Consider the following 19320-nt stretch of genomic DNA (forward strand, 5'->3'; position numbering starts at 1 on the left):
TCAGAAGATTTGGAGACTGTTGAGACATAGGCTTGGAGTTGATTAATGACTGTGCATTGAGTCCCCTATACAGAATTTTATTGTTGTTAACAACCATTTGATCAATAAATATGAGAGATGCCCTCTCAAAAAAAAAACTCCCCAAACACAAAACTCCAGTTCCAGATGGCTTCAAAGTCAAATTCTACCAAACATTTAAAGAAGAGTTAGTACCCATCCTTAAAGCATTCCAAAAAGTAGAAGAGGAGGGAATACTTCCAAATTCAATTTATGAGGCCAGTATCACTCTAATAGCAAAACCAGACAAAGATATCACAAAAAATTAACTTACAGACCAATACCACTGAAGAACATAGATGCAAAAATCTTCTACAAAAATTAGAAAACCAAACCCAAAAATACATAAAAATGATCATCCATCATGACCAAGTGGAATTTATTCCAGGAATGCAAGAATGGTACAATATTCATAAATCCATCAATATCATATAACACATCAACAAAAAGGGCAAAAATCAAATGATTATCTCAATAGATATGGAAAAAGCATTTGATAAAATTCAACATCCATTCAGAATAAAAACTCAACAAAACAGGGTACAGTGGGTACATACCTCAACATAATAAAGGCCATATAGGACATGCACAGCCAAAATCATACTTAACAGTAAAAAGCTGAAAGCTTTTCCTCTGAGATCGGGAACAAGACAAGGATCCCAACTCTCCCCACTTTTATTCACCATAGTACTGGAGGTCCTAGTCATGTTAATCAGACAATGCAAAGAGATAAAGGCTTCCAAATAGGTAAGAAAGAAATTAAACTGTCACTGTTTGCAGATGACATGATATTATACTTTATTATACTTAGAAAACACTAAAGACTCCACCAAAAATTTATTAGAACTAGTAACTGAATTCAGCAAGGTTACAAGATAAAAAATTGATACACAGATATATATTTTATTCTTACATACTAACAATGAATTAGCAGAAAGAGAAATCAGAGAAACAACTCCATTTACAGTTACAACAAAAAGAATAAAATGCCTAGGAATCAACCTAACAAATGATGTAAAAGACCTTTACTCTGAAAACTACAAGACACTCATGAGAGAAATTAAAGAAGACACCAATAAATGGAAATACATCCCATGCTCATGGATAGGAAGAATTAATATTGTCAAAATGGCCATCCTGCTTAAAGCAATCTACAGATTCAATGCAATTCCTATCACAATACCAACAGCATTCTTCAACAAACAAGAACAAATAGTTCTAAAATCCATATGGAACCACAAAAGACCCCAAATAGCCAAAGCAATCCTGAGAAAGAAGAACAAAGCTAGGGGCATTGAACTCCCTGATTTCAAGCTCTACTACAAAGTTACAGTATTCAAAACAATTTGGTACTAGCACAAGAACAGACCCACAAATCAGTGGAACAGAACAGAGATCCCAGATATAAACCCACACACATATGGTCAATTAATATACAATAAAGGAGCCATTAATATACAATGGTGAAAACATAGCCTCTTCAAAACTGGTATTGAAAAAACTGGATACTACATGTAAGAGAATGAAACTGGATTATTGTCTAACCCCATATACAAAAGTAAACTTGAAATGGATCAAAGTTCTGAATGTAAATCATGAAACCATAAAACTCTTAGAGTGAAACATAGGCAAAAATCTCTTGAATACAAACATGAGCAAATTTTTCCTGAATATATTTCTTCAGGCAAGGGAAACAAAATTCAAAACAAACAAGTGGAACTACATCAAACTCAAAAGCTTCTGTGTAGCAAAGCTTTTGAGTTTGATGAATATATTCTCCCATCCTACAGTATGGGAGAATAAATTCATCAACCATTTATCTGATAAGAGGTTAACATCCAAAATATACAAAGAACTCATATACCTCAACAACCAAAAATCAAATATCCCAATTAAAAAATGCATGGAGGACCTGAATAAACACCTCTCCAAAGAATAAATTCAGATGGCCAACAGGCACTTGAAAAGAAGCTCCATATCACTAATCATCAAGGAAAAGCAAATTAGAACCACACCAGTTAGGATGGCCAACATCCAAAAGACAGGAAACAACAAATGCTGGTGAGGATGCAGAGAAGTGGGGACCCTCCTACACTGTTGGTGGGAATGTAAATTGGTTCAACCACTGTGGAAAGCAATATGGAGGTTCCTTAAAAAATTAAAAATAGAAATACCACTTGACCTAGTAATTTCATTCCTAGGACTTTACCAGAAGAAAACAAGAATCCTGATTCAAAAGGACATATGCATTCCTGTATTTATGGCTGCACTACTTACAATAGCCAAGACATGGAAACAACTTAAATGTCCATCAATAGGTGAATGAATAAAGATATGGTACATATACACAATGGAATATTATTCAGTCACAAAAAGAAAAGAAATCCTATTATTTGAAGTAACATGGATGTATCTAGAGGGTATTATTCTCAGTGAAATAAGTCAGACAGAGAAAGACAGATACCAAATGACTTCACTCATTTGTGGAGTATAAAAATAGAGCAACCAGAAGGGACGAAAAAGCAGTAGACTCACAGACTCTGGGAAGAGACAAGTGGTTAACAAAGAAGAGGGAGTGGAGAGGTAGGGACAAGGGACTTAAGGAGCACTATAATTCACAATCACAATACAGGTAGGTCGCTGGGATGTTAGTACAGCATAGATAATACAATTAATGACTCTGTAACATCTTACTACACTGATAGACAGTGACCCCAAGGGAGGGGGTGAGGTCTTGATAACACAGGTGAATGTTGAGTCACTGTGTTGTGTATGTGAAAACATCGTAAGATTATATATGAATACTACTTAAGTAAAAAACTAATAACTATTATTAATACTCACTCAATGCTTACTCTGTACAAAGCATTGCCCTAAGCACATTTTCTGCATTATCTCAATCTTATTTGAACACTAGTGAAGCAGTAATTATACTCCGTTTGTAGATAAAGACATTGTGGGTCAGACTATTTAATCAAAGTCACCTGCACACAATCAGTGGAAGTTGGAACTGCCATATGAAATTCTTTGTAACTCCCTAGTCAAGTCTGTTGACCACTGTGCTTCCCTCAAGAGATGGCCATACAATATGTGAATAAAAATAGACAAGTGCTGAAGGCTAAAATGTGGTTAATAACATGCACATACTATTTATTATGGAAGCTTGGTAAAGAGAATTAGTACTTCATTTATTCATTCAAAATAGTATTGACACATAGTACATAAAAAAGCCTGCTGAACACTGAAAAGCAAGGGAAGCTCAATGGAGGAAGTTGTGTTACAGGTCATTGAATAATTGACTGAAATTTGATATGGATGTGGAGGAAAATAAGGGTAGAGAGTACAATATAATTTAATGAAAATATAAAAGTTCAAAAATACACTTACATGATGAAAACATGGATTTATGTATTGTGTTTTCTACAGAGAAAGGGTAATTTAGAGTAAACTGAGCCTGGAAATATATGCTGAACCTAGAAATTTGAGGGCTTAGAATACTTCATAGTCAACAAAGATACTGGCTATTAAGAATTTTGATAGAAGTGTGTAGGACTGATTCTTGAATGTCCAGAAGGCAAGGACGTTAGTTCTGCAGGGCAAGCATAAATCCCAGTAAATCTTACAATTTAAGAGAATCTAAACATACTCTAAGTTTGAGGAAATTTCTTCATCTGGTGTAGTTTCATCTTCTGATTGATCACTTAGAAGATCACATGTTTGTATTGATGACGTATCTGCAACCTCCAAAACCGGAGCAATGCTAGGTCTTCGCACCTCCTTGCTTCCCTCTGCAGGAAGAGACAGGGTAGTAGGGCCACTTGCCGACCTACAGCTTGTGTCTTGCAAATCTATAGCCACAGTACCTAAAACAATGAAACATGAAAATCCGTCAAAGCATTTGCTGCCTATACAACAAATAAATTTTTTAATCATCAAAGTGAAATGAAATACAATCAGTATAACCAAAAATATATTATTATTTACCCTTTAATCTCAAAGGTTATTTCTTTTTTTTCATGTGGGCATTTTCTTTTCATTTCATTTCATGTGGGGTTAAAAAATAGTGCATTTGTACAAAAGTGTATTTGCTGAGTCTAGCTCTACAGCACAAAACATAAGATTTGTGAAATCCTGAAATATTTAAGAATTTAAAGTGAAAAAATACTTATTTCAATTTACATTTATTTGAAATTAAGAAATAATATTTTGGGGCTACTTCAGTTTTGTGGATTTCTCTTATATCCTTCTCCCATATTTTGTTGAGGTATCTTTCTTATACCAGAACCCTTAATATTTCAGATTTATTTTTAAAATATTTTGTGAATAACTACTCTATGGCAAGCATTATCCTAGGCACTAAGGATATGCAGGAGACAAGAGAGAAAAGGTACATTTCCTTGTACATCCACCACAGCTACCAAGTCATTTCTTCGCACCCCTGTACAGCTAAACTTTTTGAGAGTTGTCTAGACCGAGTGTCTCTAATTTGTCTTCTATCATTCTGTCATCAGCTGCTCCAAGCTAGCATTCTCCACTACCACTCCATGAAAGAGTTCTTATCAACATAAACAATGAACACTGTTTCATTAAATTCAATTGCCCGTTCTTATTCTCATGTCATTTGACCTGTAACCAGCATTAGACATGGCTGATCACTTCATTCTCTTAATAAACTTGATTCATTTGGATTCCAGCACATCACACTCATCCGATTTTCATACTGTTTTGCATTAGCTCCTTCCTGTTTCTCATTGCTGGTTTCTTCTTCTCTTCCTGATATTTAATGTCGACATGGTGCAGGTTGCAGCCCTTTGTCTTTATTCCTTTTCTGTCCTTACTCATTTCCTTGATAACTTTGTTCAGTATCACAGCTTTAAATACAATACACGAACTCAGGAATCCCAGTGCACTTTTTCAGTGTATACTTTTCTCCTTACCTCATACTCTTATATCTAACTTCCTGTTTGAGATCCTCCTTTCAGTGTCCAACAAACAATGAAACTTGGCATGTCCCAAAATGAACTCTTCGTCTCCCTGGCTCCACAAAATGTGCACTCCCCACAGCCTTCCCTATCTCAGTGGATAGCCATTTCCTTTTTCCTGTTGCTTACACCAAAAACCTTGGAGTTTTTCACACTTCTTTTTTACTCACAGTTCACTTCCAATTCGTTAGCAAATCCTGTATACTCCACCTTCAAAGGACATCCCAAATATACTCCTTACCACTTCAGTTTTGTGGATTTCTCTTATATCCTTCTCCCCTATTTTGGATATGGTTGACCCTTAAACAGCACAGGTTTGAAATGTGTGGATCCATTTATATGCAGATTCTTTCTCAACAAATATATTGGAAAATTTTTTAGAGATTTGCAACAATTTGAAAAAACATTTCCCTTTCCCTAGCCTACTTTATTGTAAGACTTATACAGTATATATATATATATATAGCATATGAAATATATGTTAACCAACTATTTATGTTATTGGTAAGATTTATGTTATTGGTAAGACTTCTGGTCAATAATAGGCTATTAGTAATTAAGTTTTTGGAGGGTTGAAAGTCATATATCGCTTTTACTGCACAGGGGGTTGGTACCCCTAAACCCCACATTGTTCAAGGGTCAACTATACTCTGATCCTTGGCCCAAACCGTTTATTCTCAACAGCAGCCAAAGTGATTACAACATATGTCAGCACAGGTGATGCCTACTATTGCTGTGCTTAAAACCTTGTAATGACTCCCATTTCACTCAGGCCAAAAGCTATAACCCTTACATTGACTTAAAAACCCCAACATGATCTGGCCTTTGTACCTCTTTTACCTCGTCTCCCGTACTCTCAACATCACTCTCGGTGTCTGAGACACAGGGGCCTTCTGACCGTTCCTGGAGCTTTCACTCCAGGGCCTTTGTAATAGCTACTACCTCCGTCAAGAACGTGCTTCTTCCCGGTGTCCACGGGGCTAATTGAAGTATTTTCTCAAATGTCTCCTTTTCAATAAGGCCTAGTAACCACCTCATTTAAAAATCCCATCTTTCCAGAATTCAAAGGCCCTTTACTAGCTCTGTTTTCATCTCTTTTTTCTTGCTATTTATCACATTTTAACATACTATTACTTATTTTTATATGTATCATTTATTGCCAGTCTTTGGCACAATAGAATGTAAACTCCATGAGCTAGGTACCTCTGATCACTAATTTATACAAGTATCAATAAAAGTTCCTGGAATATATTAGATACTCAGTAAGTAATTGTTGACTAGATGAAAAAAAGAGTACGAATACTATAGAAGAAAAATTAATGTTATGTCAATGACAAACAGGAGTACCTAACAAAGTCCAAGCAGAGCCATGGAATGTTTTGGATGGAGTGATACTGAAACAGATACAGAGGATTAGGAGTAGTTGCACAGACAAAGTCAGGGGCCGGGGAGTAGAGCCTGTCAGGAGAAATTTAATGTTTAAGGTCCATTGGTACCATTGGAAAAATAAAAGCCATTTGCACAGATTGAAAAGAATTTAGTGTGATTGGTATTTAGGAGAGTGACTGAAGGGATGGTAAAATGTGGGACTCGAAAAGTAAGAAGGAATCTTTAAAAAAGAGAACTGTTAAGTGACCGTGTAGTTTATCTTCTAAACTAAAATACTCCTGAGAGTCAAATTGCTCTTAATAAGTGAACCAAGACAATGTATATAAACTGGGACTGTCCTGGGAAAATTGGGATGACCTTATACACACAAGAAATTTTAGCCATCCAATTATAAGCCATGTTATAGAACTTAGACTTTTTTCCAGTGGGTAATAAGAAGCAATTAAAATGATTTATTCAGAAGCATAACATTATCACAATTATGTAAAAAATTATTACTCTGGTGGTAAGGTGGAGAAGAGTGTAGGGCAGTAAGAACAGAGGCAGGGAGAAAGGATTAGGAGGTTGGTCCTGCTGCTGAGGGAAGAGGTGATGAGGCTCACACTGTGATGAAACAGGTAGTGGACATAGAACTGAATGACTTTAGGGGCTACTTACTGATAAAATTTAATAGAATTTGGTAAATTATAATCTATGAGAAGAGAGGGGTGGTGAAAAGTCAGAATTGTGACATTTCAAATTGGAGGATAGTGGTGTTATCTGGGGGGTTTTTTTGGCAAAAAATGGAGGAAGAAATGGCCTTGAATGAGGGCTGAGAGATTTGTTCAATATGAATCTGTTGTGTTGGTTTTTCCTGTAAGACATCCAGACAAAAATTTCCAGTGGACAGTTGAATATATTGCTATAAAGAAAAGTTTAAGTTAGTGATTTAGATAAGGGAATCATCAGTGTATGGAGGACAACTGAATCCATGAAGGCAGATATAACTCTTCAGGGACAATGAATGGACGTGATGCAGAGAAAAAGCACCGGAGTGTTTCAAGAACATTGTCAGTAGTGTCGTGGGTTGTGATATGGATCTCGTGAGAGAGAGGAAAGTGGTGGCCTTGCCAGAGCAGTACTTGTGATATAATGATTGCAGACTTCAGATTTAACTGGGCAGATATATGAGGAGACAATACAATTTCAAACCAGCAACTGAAGACAACTCTTTTGAGGATCTGATATGTGAAGATGTCATGACATGAAGTCCAGAAAGGTGTGTGTGTGCATACAGATGTTAAAAGAGAAAAACAGAGACAGAAGAAGGGAAGGGGGAATAAGTAAGTCTTGTCGAAAGTGGAAGTTAGGTAATAAAGATGAGTTAAAACAGAGTGAAGTTCCTACGGAACAGAGATATATACAATGCAGAAGTGAAGGCATTAATAATAAAATATTAAAAGCTAAAATAAAGGACACATTCTCCTTTTGAGAGAAACTAAATATTTGAAACTTTGTTGGTAGTTTGACTGTAAAATTTAAAGGAAATTAATTTTTGGATCTATTCTGTATTATTTTTAACTTTTGTGCCACAGAAGCAAACTTCAATTGTGAGAATGAGATGAAGGATAGAAGGAGAGTCTTGAGAAAAATAGAGAACATTTAAAATAGTCTCTGTTGATAATGGATAAAGAATTTTTAAAGTAAGTACAGAAGTATTAGGTGCTTATATTATAATATGTAATATGAAATAATTGTTAGAAGTTTTGAATTAGGTTAATTTCTTATCAATTTAGTAGCTTAGAAATTTTGTTCTATATAATTAGTCACACAAGTTTGTAATATACACAATTTATTTTAATATTTTTACTATCAAATTTTAATAAATTGTCAAGTATGTTATTATTCATTTTTAGAAAGAAACTAATGACATTTTCAGATTTATTTATACTTACCCATGCTGGCAATTATGCTATGTACAGGTAGTCTAGAAGGTCCATGATAAAATGACCTTGGTACATTGCTTTTTTTCTGCTGGTCTTGGTTTTTAAATGCTGAATTCTCTTCTTTGGTAATATTAATATAAAAACATGTATCTGTAGGATTCATAATATATCGAGGACCTGGATTCAGCAAAATGTTTTTATTATCCTCCCTCCTAACACCAATCAAGCAAACACCAAACCTTAATTTAAAAAAGAAAATAAAAGAGTTTAAGAATTGCAATTCACCAAAAGTCTTAAGGTTTTTTTGTCCCTAAGTTTGCATATATAAGAAAATTAGTAAACTTTCATAAGGCAAAGGAAAGTTAAAAAGTCAAAGCACAGTATTTTAAAGCTTGAAAGAATCCTAAAAGTTCAAGACTCTTGCTTCTATAGGAAAAGGATCGATATTTATAGGAAAAAAATAATTAGGGTATCATGAAATCAATTTAGTTGATTATGACATATGTATATATATATATATATATATATATATTTAAATGAAGATGGATAGAATAAAAGATAATAGAAAACATCATAGTGCATATCATATAATAAAGGTAAAATTTTTTTTTACAATTGTGTGTACACTGAGTCTTACCATAAAAATATATATCTTACTTTCATCAAAAAAGTAAAACATAGCGTCACTTTAGTCAAAAAATGTTTGAAAGTCATTGGCCTAAAGGAGAGGGGGAAACTTAGCCAAGGTCACATAAGAATCATGACACCCTACACTTCTTTTTATTCTGTTGTTACCATATTGCTGTTACCATATTTGGTTTACTCTAAATTTTATTTTTAAAAATTTTAAATCATCTTAAATGGGTGTGCAGCTTAACTAGGAGAATTAACAACCACTGAATGTAACAGGTGTTACTTACAAGTTTCTTATATACTTTTTCAGGTTATGCCCCAAACACAAAATGTCCTTAATACCTTTATTTCAATATGCCTTATTGTTACAAATAAATCAAGCTAAAAATATTTTTTAAACATCAGAAGTGTATGTGTAGATAGAATCATATTGAGAATTGAAGTAGAATGCATCATCTGAAAGATACATTACAAATCTTTATAAATATGCTACATTAATATATTTATAATATGATAATATATTACTTCCATGATAGACATACATTTTTACTTAAGTAAATAATGTTACTCCAAAAGGAAAAAATAGTGTTCAATGTTTGAATTGGAATGTACAGTCATTTATATTTTAACTAATTTTTCTAGCCAAAGCAAGTTTTTTTAAATGTCTAGCTTTTATAAATGTTATTACTACTTTGTTTAAATTTTAATCAATACTTTAAAATTTAGATTTATAAAGGATTCATTTTTATTTATTTGTGAGTTCTTAATATTTTTTTAAATGTTTTTAAAGATAATTTAAAAGGTATTAAAGTCAATACTCCTACTAATTATATACCTTATAATCTTAACTTGTAGAGACCATATAGAAGGCCAGAGTTCAAATGTCTAAGTAACGACGTAAAAAATTCTGGAGCACGTGCATCTCATGAGCCCCAGTATGGGTTCTATTTCAGAAAACTATATTTTAAATGTGTGATTGGATAATACTTTAATTTGACTCTGGAAGCAGAAACATACTTTTTATGTGCATGGAAAGAGGCATATGTAAAGCTCTTTCCTTCATATTCAGCAAAAAATGTACTTTCTTCCAAAACAATGTGGTATACTTCATTCCCAGAGCATCTACCATACATCTTCTGCCATTGTTCTGGTGATTGCTGGCCTTCTCTACAACAAAAACACACACACAAAGAAAAAAAAAAAGAATGTGGTTAGAAAAGTATTTGCTATTTCTAATAGAAATAACCTGGAGTTTCCCAAATGTAAGAATTGGTAAACACAATTCAAAGAATTATCCGAGTAGTGCTCTAAATGACATTATTTTCAAATACAAAGAGTTACTACAAAAATTATAAAATTAACACAATATACCAGCTTGAGAGATGCAGATTCTAAGAAAGTTGGAGTTTCATGATCCAGTTAATGAAAGCATTTATCCTATGAACCAGTAAGATAAAGCATTTCATTTTCAGTCTCTGTTTATGTATATCCCTTCATATATATCCTACATAAAACATTTGTTTTATACTCTCAATAATTTGACCCACTTTCTCTCATTTATTATACCTGCATGGCCTCTGTAAGTAAGTGATATTGCTTTGTATTTAAAATTGTAAATGTATATATGTCAACTTATCAAATTAATTTCATAGAATATATACTCTTAATTTCTGTCCGTGTCATCAGAGGCTTGCTTTCAATTGTATAACAGTTAAGAAAAAAACTTCTTCATGACAGAGGAAGGGTCACCAAAAGAGATCCCCAGTGTATTTTTATAAAGAAGTTAAGTTGTAAGTTACTACTTTTGTATCCTGCAACTTTGCTGAATCCAGTTATTAGTTCTAATAGTATTATGGTGGAGTCTCTAGGGTTTTCTATATAATATCATGTCATCTTCAAATAGTGACAGTTTCTTCCTTACCAATTTGGATGCCTTTTATCTCTTTGTGTTGTCTGATTGCTGTGGCTAGGACCTCCAGTACTATGTTGAGTAAAAGTGGTGAGAGGCTGACATCTTTGTCTTGTTCCTGATCTTAGAGGAAAAGATTTCAGCTTTTTGCCATGGAGCATGATGTCAGCTGTGGGTATCATGTATGACCTTTATTTTGTTGAGGTATGTACCCTCTATATCCATTTTGTTGAGAGTTCCTATATACTAACAACAAACTAGAAGAAAGAGAAATCAGGAAAACAATTCCATTTACAATGGCATCAAAAAATACAAAGGAATAAACCTAGCCAAGAAGGTGAAATATGTGTGCTCTGAAAACTATAAGACACTCATGAGAGAAAGTAAAGATGACACAAATAAATGGATATCTGTCACATCCTCATGGATAAGAAGACCATTATCAAAATGGCCATCCTGCCCAAAGCAGTTTATAGGTTCAATGCAACCCTTATCAAAATACCAATGGAATTTTTCAGTGAGCTAGAGCAAATAATCCTAAAATTTATATGGAACCACAAAAAGACCCTGAACAGCCAAAAGCAATCCTGAGAAGGAAGAATAAAGCAGGGGGGATTATGCTCCCTGACTTCAAGCCACTAACTTGTTTAAAAACATGTGAAGGACCTGAAAGACATTTTTCTAAGGAAGACATACAATGGCCAACAGACCCATGAACAAATGTTCTGCATCAGTAATCGTCAAGGAAATATAAATTAAAATCACAGGGAGATAGCACCGAACACCAGTTAGGATGGTCACTATACAAAAGACAAGAAACAGCAAATGCTAGTGAGGATGTGGAGAAAGGGGAAGGAACCCTCCTGCACAGTTGGTAGGAATGTATATATGCACCCCTATGTTTATTGCCACATTATTTACAAGAGCCAAGGTATGGAATCAACCTAAGTGACTATCAATAGATGAATGGATAAAGATGTGGTGCACATACACAATGGAATAGAGTTTGGCTATAAAAAAGAAAGAAATCCTGCCATTTTCAACAACATGGATGGACCTAGAAGTATTATTCTAAGTGAAATAAGCTAGGTGGAGAAAGACAAACACCATATGATTTCACTTATTTGTAAAATATAAGTAGAAAACAAAACAAAATGAACAAAACAGTAGACTCATAGACACTGATAAGTGACTAGTGGTTACCACAGAGAAGGGGTTGTGGGGGAAGGGTGAGGGTAATAAAAGGGCCCAAATACTGTCAATCATAATATACTTTGGTGATGGGGATGGTAGTACAGCATGGGGAATACAGTCAATGGTTCTGTAATACCTTCCTACGCTGACAGACAGTAACTGCTCTAGTGGGGTGGGGATTTAATAATGTGGCAACTGTTGAACCACTGTGCTGTATACCTGAAACCAGTGTAAGATTGTATATCAATGATAGCTTAATTTAAAAAAAAGAAGACAAGTTACCACAGAAAGTGGTTTCCTTTTTTCTGGGATGTTCTGCTCATTGGTCTTAGAAATATATACAAACTTCAACCTATGAAAAATTTATTGTGAATAAACAATAGCTCTTTTTTCTCATTTTATATAAGTTCCATTTATTTTTGCTGAATAAAGTTTATAAACTGTTAGTACAAGAAATGCACATTCAAAAAGGGAAGTGACACATAAAAGTCAAAATATTTGATCATAGTTTCTGTAGATTTTGGATTAGATCTATAGAGACTTACAAGTCATATCTACCACATGTAAGGTTTAAAAAGCTATGTTAAACTCTGAGTTGTGTCTAAAGGATTACTAGGAAGATAATACATTTATCAACATTTGCAAAATGTTGATGAGTTTTTAAAAATCATTTATTTTTCCAGGCATGTTTCACTAGTACTCTATTCCCTCTGAAGTATACTTAAGAGTCAAGAGCCAGGCCTTGAAATCTGACTGCCTGAACTGAATCCTAGTTCTGCAATCCTGGATGAGTTATTTGACTTCTCAGTGATTCTTACTTCTGTGAAAAACAGGGTCAGCCTCTTTGGGTTGAATAAAATGAGGTGACACAAATATTCACTTAGCAGTTGATGCAGTCATAGTAATCACCCTGTAAATGTTAGTTTCCATTATTACTTTTTTGTTATATCTTCCTCAGTGATAAATTTAGGAACCACATTCAACATGCCTAGACAACCTATTGAACAATATAAACCTTTACCCTTTCTTCTGTAATGTTAATATATTTGGAAATAGGAAAATAAAACAATTTTGACTATTGACAGTGTATGGCTACACCTTCTGCTCCCCAAGAATCATTGCTCCTGGTGGAGAAAACATTCCTTTGGAAATCAAAAATAAAATTATTGCTGTTATGGACCACATTGCTACTTGGCAAGATGGTACTTGGCAAGCATAGATTCCATTTAAAGGCAGAAATATAAGAAAAGTTATCAGTAATTCAACAGAGTTTGAGATCCAAATGGAATGGCAGCATGGGGTCAAATAATTGTCACACAAGGCTACTAAAAGCTAGTCAAGAGAATCATAAATCTAATTCTAGGGACTGAAATGGGAATACAATGTGGTAACTTGGAAAGGAACAGAAAAGGGGTCAGATAAGGGCAGTTCTGATTAATTTTCCTTAAATCATTTGCTTGTACTCATGCTATTTTATATTCTCATCTTTCACCTCAAGGGACATCTTTTCCTTATAATTTCTCCAAAAATCCTTAAAAGATAACCAAGAATATCTAAGTTCAGCTAATTGTAAATTTACAAATTTTTTCTCCTTTCAGTTCTTATTAATTGCTTGAGAATATGCTTGAGAAATTGCTTCCTATACAACATATCTGTTGAGCAGCTGGGATGTGCCAGGAAAAGTTCTAGATTCAAAGGTTATGGCAGTTAACAAAAAAAGCCAAAAAGGCTTTCTTTTTTGGTGTCTCCAAGGAGAAAGATTGATAACAGACAAAAGAAATAAACAAATTATGTTATGTGTTATAAACGATAAATGGTGGGAAGAAAAATAGAGCAGAGAAAGAAAGAATTTCCAGTGGGATATGGAACGTCAGTAGCGTGGCTGAGGAAGGCATCACGGAGAGCAGGGAGAGAGGACTCAGGAGGTCATTCCAGTAGCAAGTAGCCGCGAGCGCTCTCCTGAGGCAGAGGAACGCCTGGTACGGCTGAGGGGCACCCGGGAGGCCTGCTGTGCTGGAGGTGAGGGAGAAAGAGCGAAGGGCAGAGAGGCACCGGGCGGGGAAGGGGTCGTGCAGGCGCGTGCAGAATTCGACACGGCTTTGCGCTGTGCTCAGGATGATCTGGCAGCCACTGAGCGCAAAAGATTCTGGCTTCTAGTTCACAAAGATCTCCCTGGCTACTGCGCTGTGAACAGTCTGAGCAAGTGACCAGTGAGGAAGCGATCACAGTGATTCAGCTACATGGTGATGGCTTGGCCACGTTACGCTCTGGGTGTGCTATGAGGGTGGACCTGAAAGGATTTGCTAATAGAAGAGAAAAAAATTTATAAAAGTTTTAGGTATACATATCGGTCAGAAATATGGAAAGACAAATAATACCCATACGGACAACAGTGAAAATGCAAGTACTAGTGCTTATAAAACATTGTGGAAACATTTCAAATATAAAGTATTGAATTAAAGAGGTGGCTCAGATTTGTCGCTGCAGGACCCCTGACGAGGTCCTAGGGGAGAGGAGAAGCCAGAGAGGGTGTGTGGTGTGTGTGGGCTTCATGGACATTTAGGACACTTTCTAAATCCATGATGCTAAGTACATGGATGTTTGTAATAATATAACTTTTGAATGTCTGATATATTTTCTAATAAACATCACAAAAGAAAGAAAAGCAACATGATAGTGAAGATTTAAGCTTTTAATTTATTTTTCACTACTACATTTCAAGGCACATTATAGGCCACATTATAGGAAGCCCTCCTTGCTTATCAATATTTGGGGACTAACATTTTATGTAGGCATAAAGTAATCATTTTTCTCTCTTCTTATGAAGAATGTATCAAATTACATCTTTTCTAAATATATTGCTACCCAGTTATCCATTTTATTGAATAATCCATCTTTTCACTGATCTAAAATAACTCCTGTATCAAACACCAAATTCCTAATTATTTGTGCTTCTATTTGGATTTCCTAGTCTGCAAAATTGATTTACCTCTATCCTGTCACTAATACACTATTTCAATTACTGTAGCTGTAAAACGTTTTAAAAATATAAAAGCAGCTCCCTCTCAGTATTATTCTCCTTCAGAATTCTCCTTTTATTCTTCTTCATTTTTCCATAGGAACTTATATCTTGTCTACTTCAAAAATAATGATGCTGATATGTTATGGGGATGGCCTTAAATTAATACATTTGGGTGAAATTTACATCTTTGTGATATTAGCATATTATACCTCCACTTGGATGTTTATTATTTGTCTAACTCCCCACAGTCTCTCACCCATTGTGAATCCTTGGCAGAATGTAAACAGTAAAATCTCTTGAGTCCCATTGTCTAACTTGTTCTCTGCAGGATCTTCAATAACTAAAACATTTTCAGGACACAGTAAATGTTCAGAGAATATTTGTTCGATGACAGAATTTAATCCTGGCAATCTATCACATACACAGTATTTTTATGCCCATTGCATAGATAAATAAACTGAGGACCAGTGGATTCAAGTATCTTGCAGCATATTCTTCAGGCTACTAGGAATTTAAGAGCCAAATTTTCTGGTTACTTTTATTAATAAGCTATAGTAATCAAAACAGTATGGTATTGGCATAAAAAGAGACATTAGAGCAACAGAACAGAGGAGAGAGCCCAAAAATAAATTCATACCTTATGGTCAATTAATTTATGATGATCGATCAAAGAATATACAATGGGGAAAGGACAGTCTTTTCAGTGAAGCTGCGAAAACTGGAAAGCTAATTACAAAAGAATGAAACTGAAGCACTACCTGAACCATATGAAAAATTAGCTCATAATGGATTAAAGACTTATATGCAAGACCTGAAACCATAAAATGCCTAGAAAAAAACATAAGATCAGCTTCTTGACATCAGTCTTGGAGATGATTCTTTAGATTTGACACGAAAAATAAAGCAAATAAAGCAAAATAATCAGGAAGGGCTAACGTGAAACTAAGAAACCTCTGCCCCATGAGAGAAACCATCAGCAAATGAAAAGGCAACCTACTGAATGGAGAAAATATTTAAAAATCATTTATATGATAAAGGGTTAATATACAAAATACATAAACACTATACAATTCAATAGTAAAACAAACAATAGGATTAAGAAGTGGACAGTGGATCTGAATAGACGTTTTTCCAAAGAAGACATACAAATGTCCAACAGACATGTGAAAATGTGCTCAGCATCACTAATCACTAGCGAAATGCAAATCAAAACCACAATATAATATAATCACCTCACACCTGTTAAGTCACAATATAATCACCTCATACCTGTTATAATGGTTATCATCAAAAAGACAAACAAAAACAAGTGTTGAGGAAAAGAGAACCCTTGTTGATGGGAATGTAAACTGGTGTGGCCACTGTGGAAAACAGTATGGCGGTTCCTCTACAAAACAAAAAAGAACTACCATATGGCCCAGCATTTCCACTTCTGGGTATTTATCTGAACGAAATGAAGACACTAACTTGAAAAGATATCTGCACGCCTATGTTCATTGCAGCATTATTTACAATAACAAAGAATATAAACAACTTAAATGTCCATTGATGGATGAAAGGATAAAAAGGAAGCATACATATACACATATACACATTCAGCCATAAAAAATGAAGGAAACTCTCTCATTTGCACCAAAAGGGATGGACTTTGAACACATATGATAAGTGAAATAAGACAGAGAAAGACAAATACCATATGATCTCACTTATATGTGGTTTCTGAAACAGACAAACAAACAAAAATGAACTCAGAGATACAGAGAACAGATTGGTGGTTGCCACGGGTGAGGTGGCAGGGCAGGGCCAGGGAAGATGGTCAAAAAGTATTAACTTAGAGTTTTAAAATAAGTAAGTCCCAGGGATTTAATGTACAGCATGATGACCATAGTTAATAATATTGTATTGCATGTTTGAAAGTTGCTAAGAAGAGTAAATCTTAAAATTGTCTCCACAAGGAAAAAAATTAGAACTGTGTGGCAACAGATGTTAACTAGATTTATTGTGGTGATTTCTCAATATATTGAATCACTATGTTGTATACCTGAAACTAATAAAATAGTATATGTCAGTTATACCTCAGTAAACTTTATAGGGAATTTTATGGTCTATAGATCTGTTTCAAACAAAACAAAACAATCTTTGTCTTCAACTTGCCATTCTATCCACATTTCCTCTTTGGTTTATCTTACTTTATGTATCCAGGTGGAATCAATTCAAGATTACTTTTAAATGAGAGGAAAAGAAGTAGATATTTCCAAACTTCTTATGCAAAAGAATTTTTTAATTACTACCTAAGTACCTCTTGAACTCATCACTTACCTCTTCCTCCATCATTAATCATTACACTCTGAGAGCAGTCCTAACCCATCTTCTTGCCTCCTTGCCTTAAGCATTGGCCCTTACAAACCCATTTATGATGCTGTAAGAATGAGTTTTGAAATCTCAGATCACTTCATGTTACTCTCCTGTTGAAAATGCTTAAAGGGCCTACTCTCTCCATTTTAAGAAGGTAAACTTATCATTACAAAACTCTCCTGACCTATGCTATGCCTGTCTTTCAAATTTCATCTGTTACATACTTCTTTCTCTGGTGTGCTCCAGCCATGAGCAAGAAACTGCCTTTTATATTCAGGCTTTTCACTGTGCTGTTCTTTCTGCCTTCTATACCCTGTACATTCGTTGACCCACAGCTTAGTCGTTACCACCTCAGCTTTGCTTATACTTCTTTCATAATACTTTCATAGTACTAAATTGCATTAATTAATCCTTAATGTCTTGCTTCCCTACGAAACTCCATGAGGAAAGGGATCATGTCTAGTTTGTCACTATCTTCTTGAGGCCTGACATCCATTCTGACACAGAGTAAGTGCCTAATATTTTGTTAAATGAACAAAGAATAAGCTAACATTGTTCTTCATGCTCAATTACCAAATGTTCTGCTTTTACACTTTTAGAATAGTCCTAACCCATCTTCTCACCTCCTTGCCTTAAGTATTGGTCCTTTCTCCTTCATCATCATCAAAGTAATTTTTTAGGTCTAACCAATTACTTTCCCTATGATGAATTTACCATTAGAATTTTTAAAAAATCAAAGAGTTCTATAATCCCTAATAGACATGAAAGAAATTTAGCCTCAGCAGCAAAAAAACACAGAAGATATTAAAGACAAGAAGCACAAAATGAAAAGCTTTGTGAAAATTCTGAAGAGCCATTTAATAAAGATTTCAGATGCATTTACACTAATCAAATGAACATTTAGGTAAAATAACTGATCTGTGTTTTTACTTACTGTTGACCTCAAAGTACATCCCAACCTGTAAAATAGCAGAGTCTGTAGTCTATTTCCTGCCTTTTCCAGATTGCTCTACCATATTGACTGAAAATATCTTTGAACAGTAATGAATAGACAAGGTTACATCCACCTTTTGTTTTCAAAACAATTGCAAGTCCTGCTCTTTTTAAGGCATTAATAGAAAAAGAAAGAGAACAAAAATAGGAATATGAAAATGAAATTTTCTATTAAGAGTAACCGTATATGCTTCATGCTTGAAAGAATCTTTTTGAGATCTCCGTTTCTCCTGAACGGCAGAGCACAACGCTGTGGAGCTCATGCGCCCAGAAGCAGGGCAGTGGGAACCTCAGGAGGACCGACGGGCAGCCTAGAAGGAAAGGCACTTGTATCTACTTACTATTCTCTGCATTCTAAACCCTAAACAAATGTCTTAGTGAGAGAAATATTTCAAAGAAAGAAAACATAAGGAAAACTGACAGACAATTGCTTAAGAGAAAGGAAAAAAAATTTCTAGTGAAGTAAATAAATTATGAACTCGAAGTCAGACTCTTGAAGACCTTGTAGCCTTCAGCCATGGCCTGTCAAATCTCCCACTCCTGTCCTATAATAACACCTGGAGCAGATTCTATTTCTTTCTAACAATGTCCAGCTATTAAAAGCCCAGTGCTAGACAATTTGAAACTCTAGCCTTACCAGTTCGGGCCTGTTGTCCCTGGGATGTTGCTGCTCTTTGAAGTAGCTCTGATGGCTGCCAATGCCCCGGTGAAGGTGTCTTACAGAGATCTGTGCGAATGCTTTGTGGGAGATGAAGGACGGGCCTCCGTGTATCATCACTGGTATGCCAGACCCTCTTCCATGCTCCCTCATCTTCCTTTCCAGTGGTACATCCCCAGCCTCAAGCTTTTTGGGTATCCTCA

General features: G+C 34.9%; 1 protein-coding gene across 5 annotated transcripts in view; it reads right to left on the reverse strand.

Moving 5' to 3' along the window:
* The window catches only part of KCNT2 (potassium sodium-activated channel subfamily T member 2), a 431161-nt gene that overhangs the window by 129447 nt on the left and 282394 nt on the right, over positions 1–19320 (reverse strand). For 4 of the 5 annotated variants that reach the window (XM_036919691.2, XM_036919695.2, XM_036919692.2 and 1 more), the window contains 3 exons: positions 10004–10153; positions 8363–8592; positions 3704–3920 (listed from right to left, as the gene is read on the reverse strand). In XM_036919691.2, coding sequence (XP_036775586.2) covers positions 3704–3920; positions 8363–8592; positions 10004–10153 — 597 coding nt within the window. The remainder of the gene's footprint in view (positions 1–3703; positions 3921–8362; positions 8593–10003; positions 10154–19320) is intronic. The other variant, XM_036919693.2, reaches the window with a different exon arrangement.

This window comes from Manis pentadactyla, chromosome 19 (genome assembly GCF_030020395.1).
Source record: "Manis pentadactyla isolate mManPen7 chromosome 19, mManPen7.hap1, whole genome shotgun sequence".
Classification (NCBI taxonomy): Eukaryota; Metazoa; Chordata; class Mammalia; order Pholidota; family Manidae; genus Manis; species Manis pentadactyla.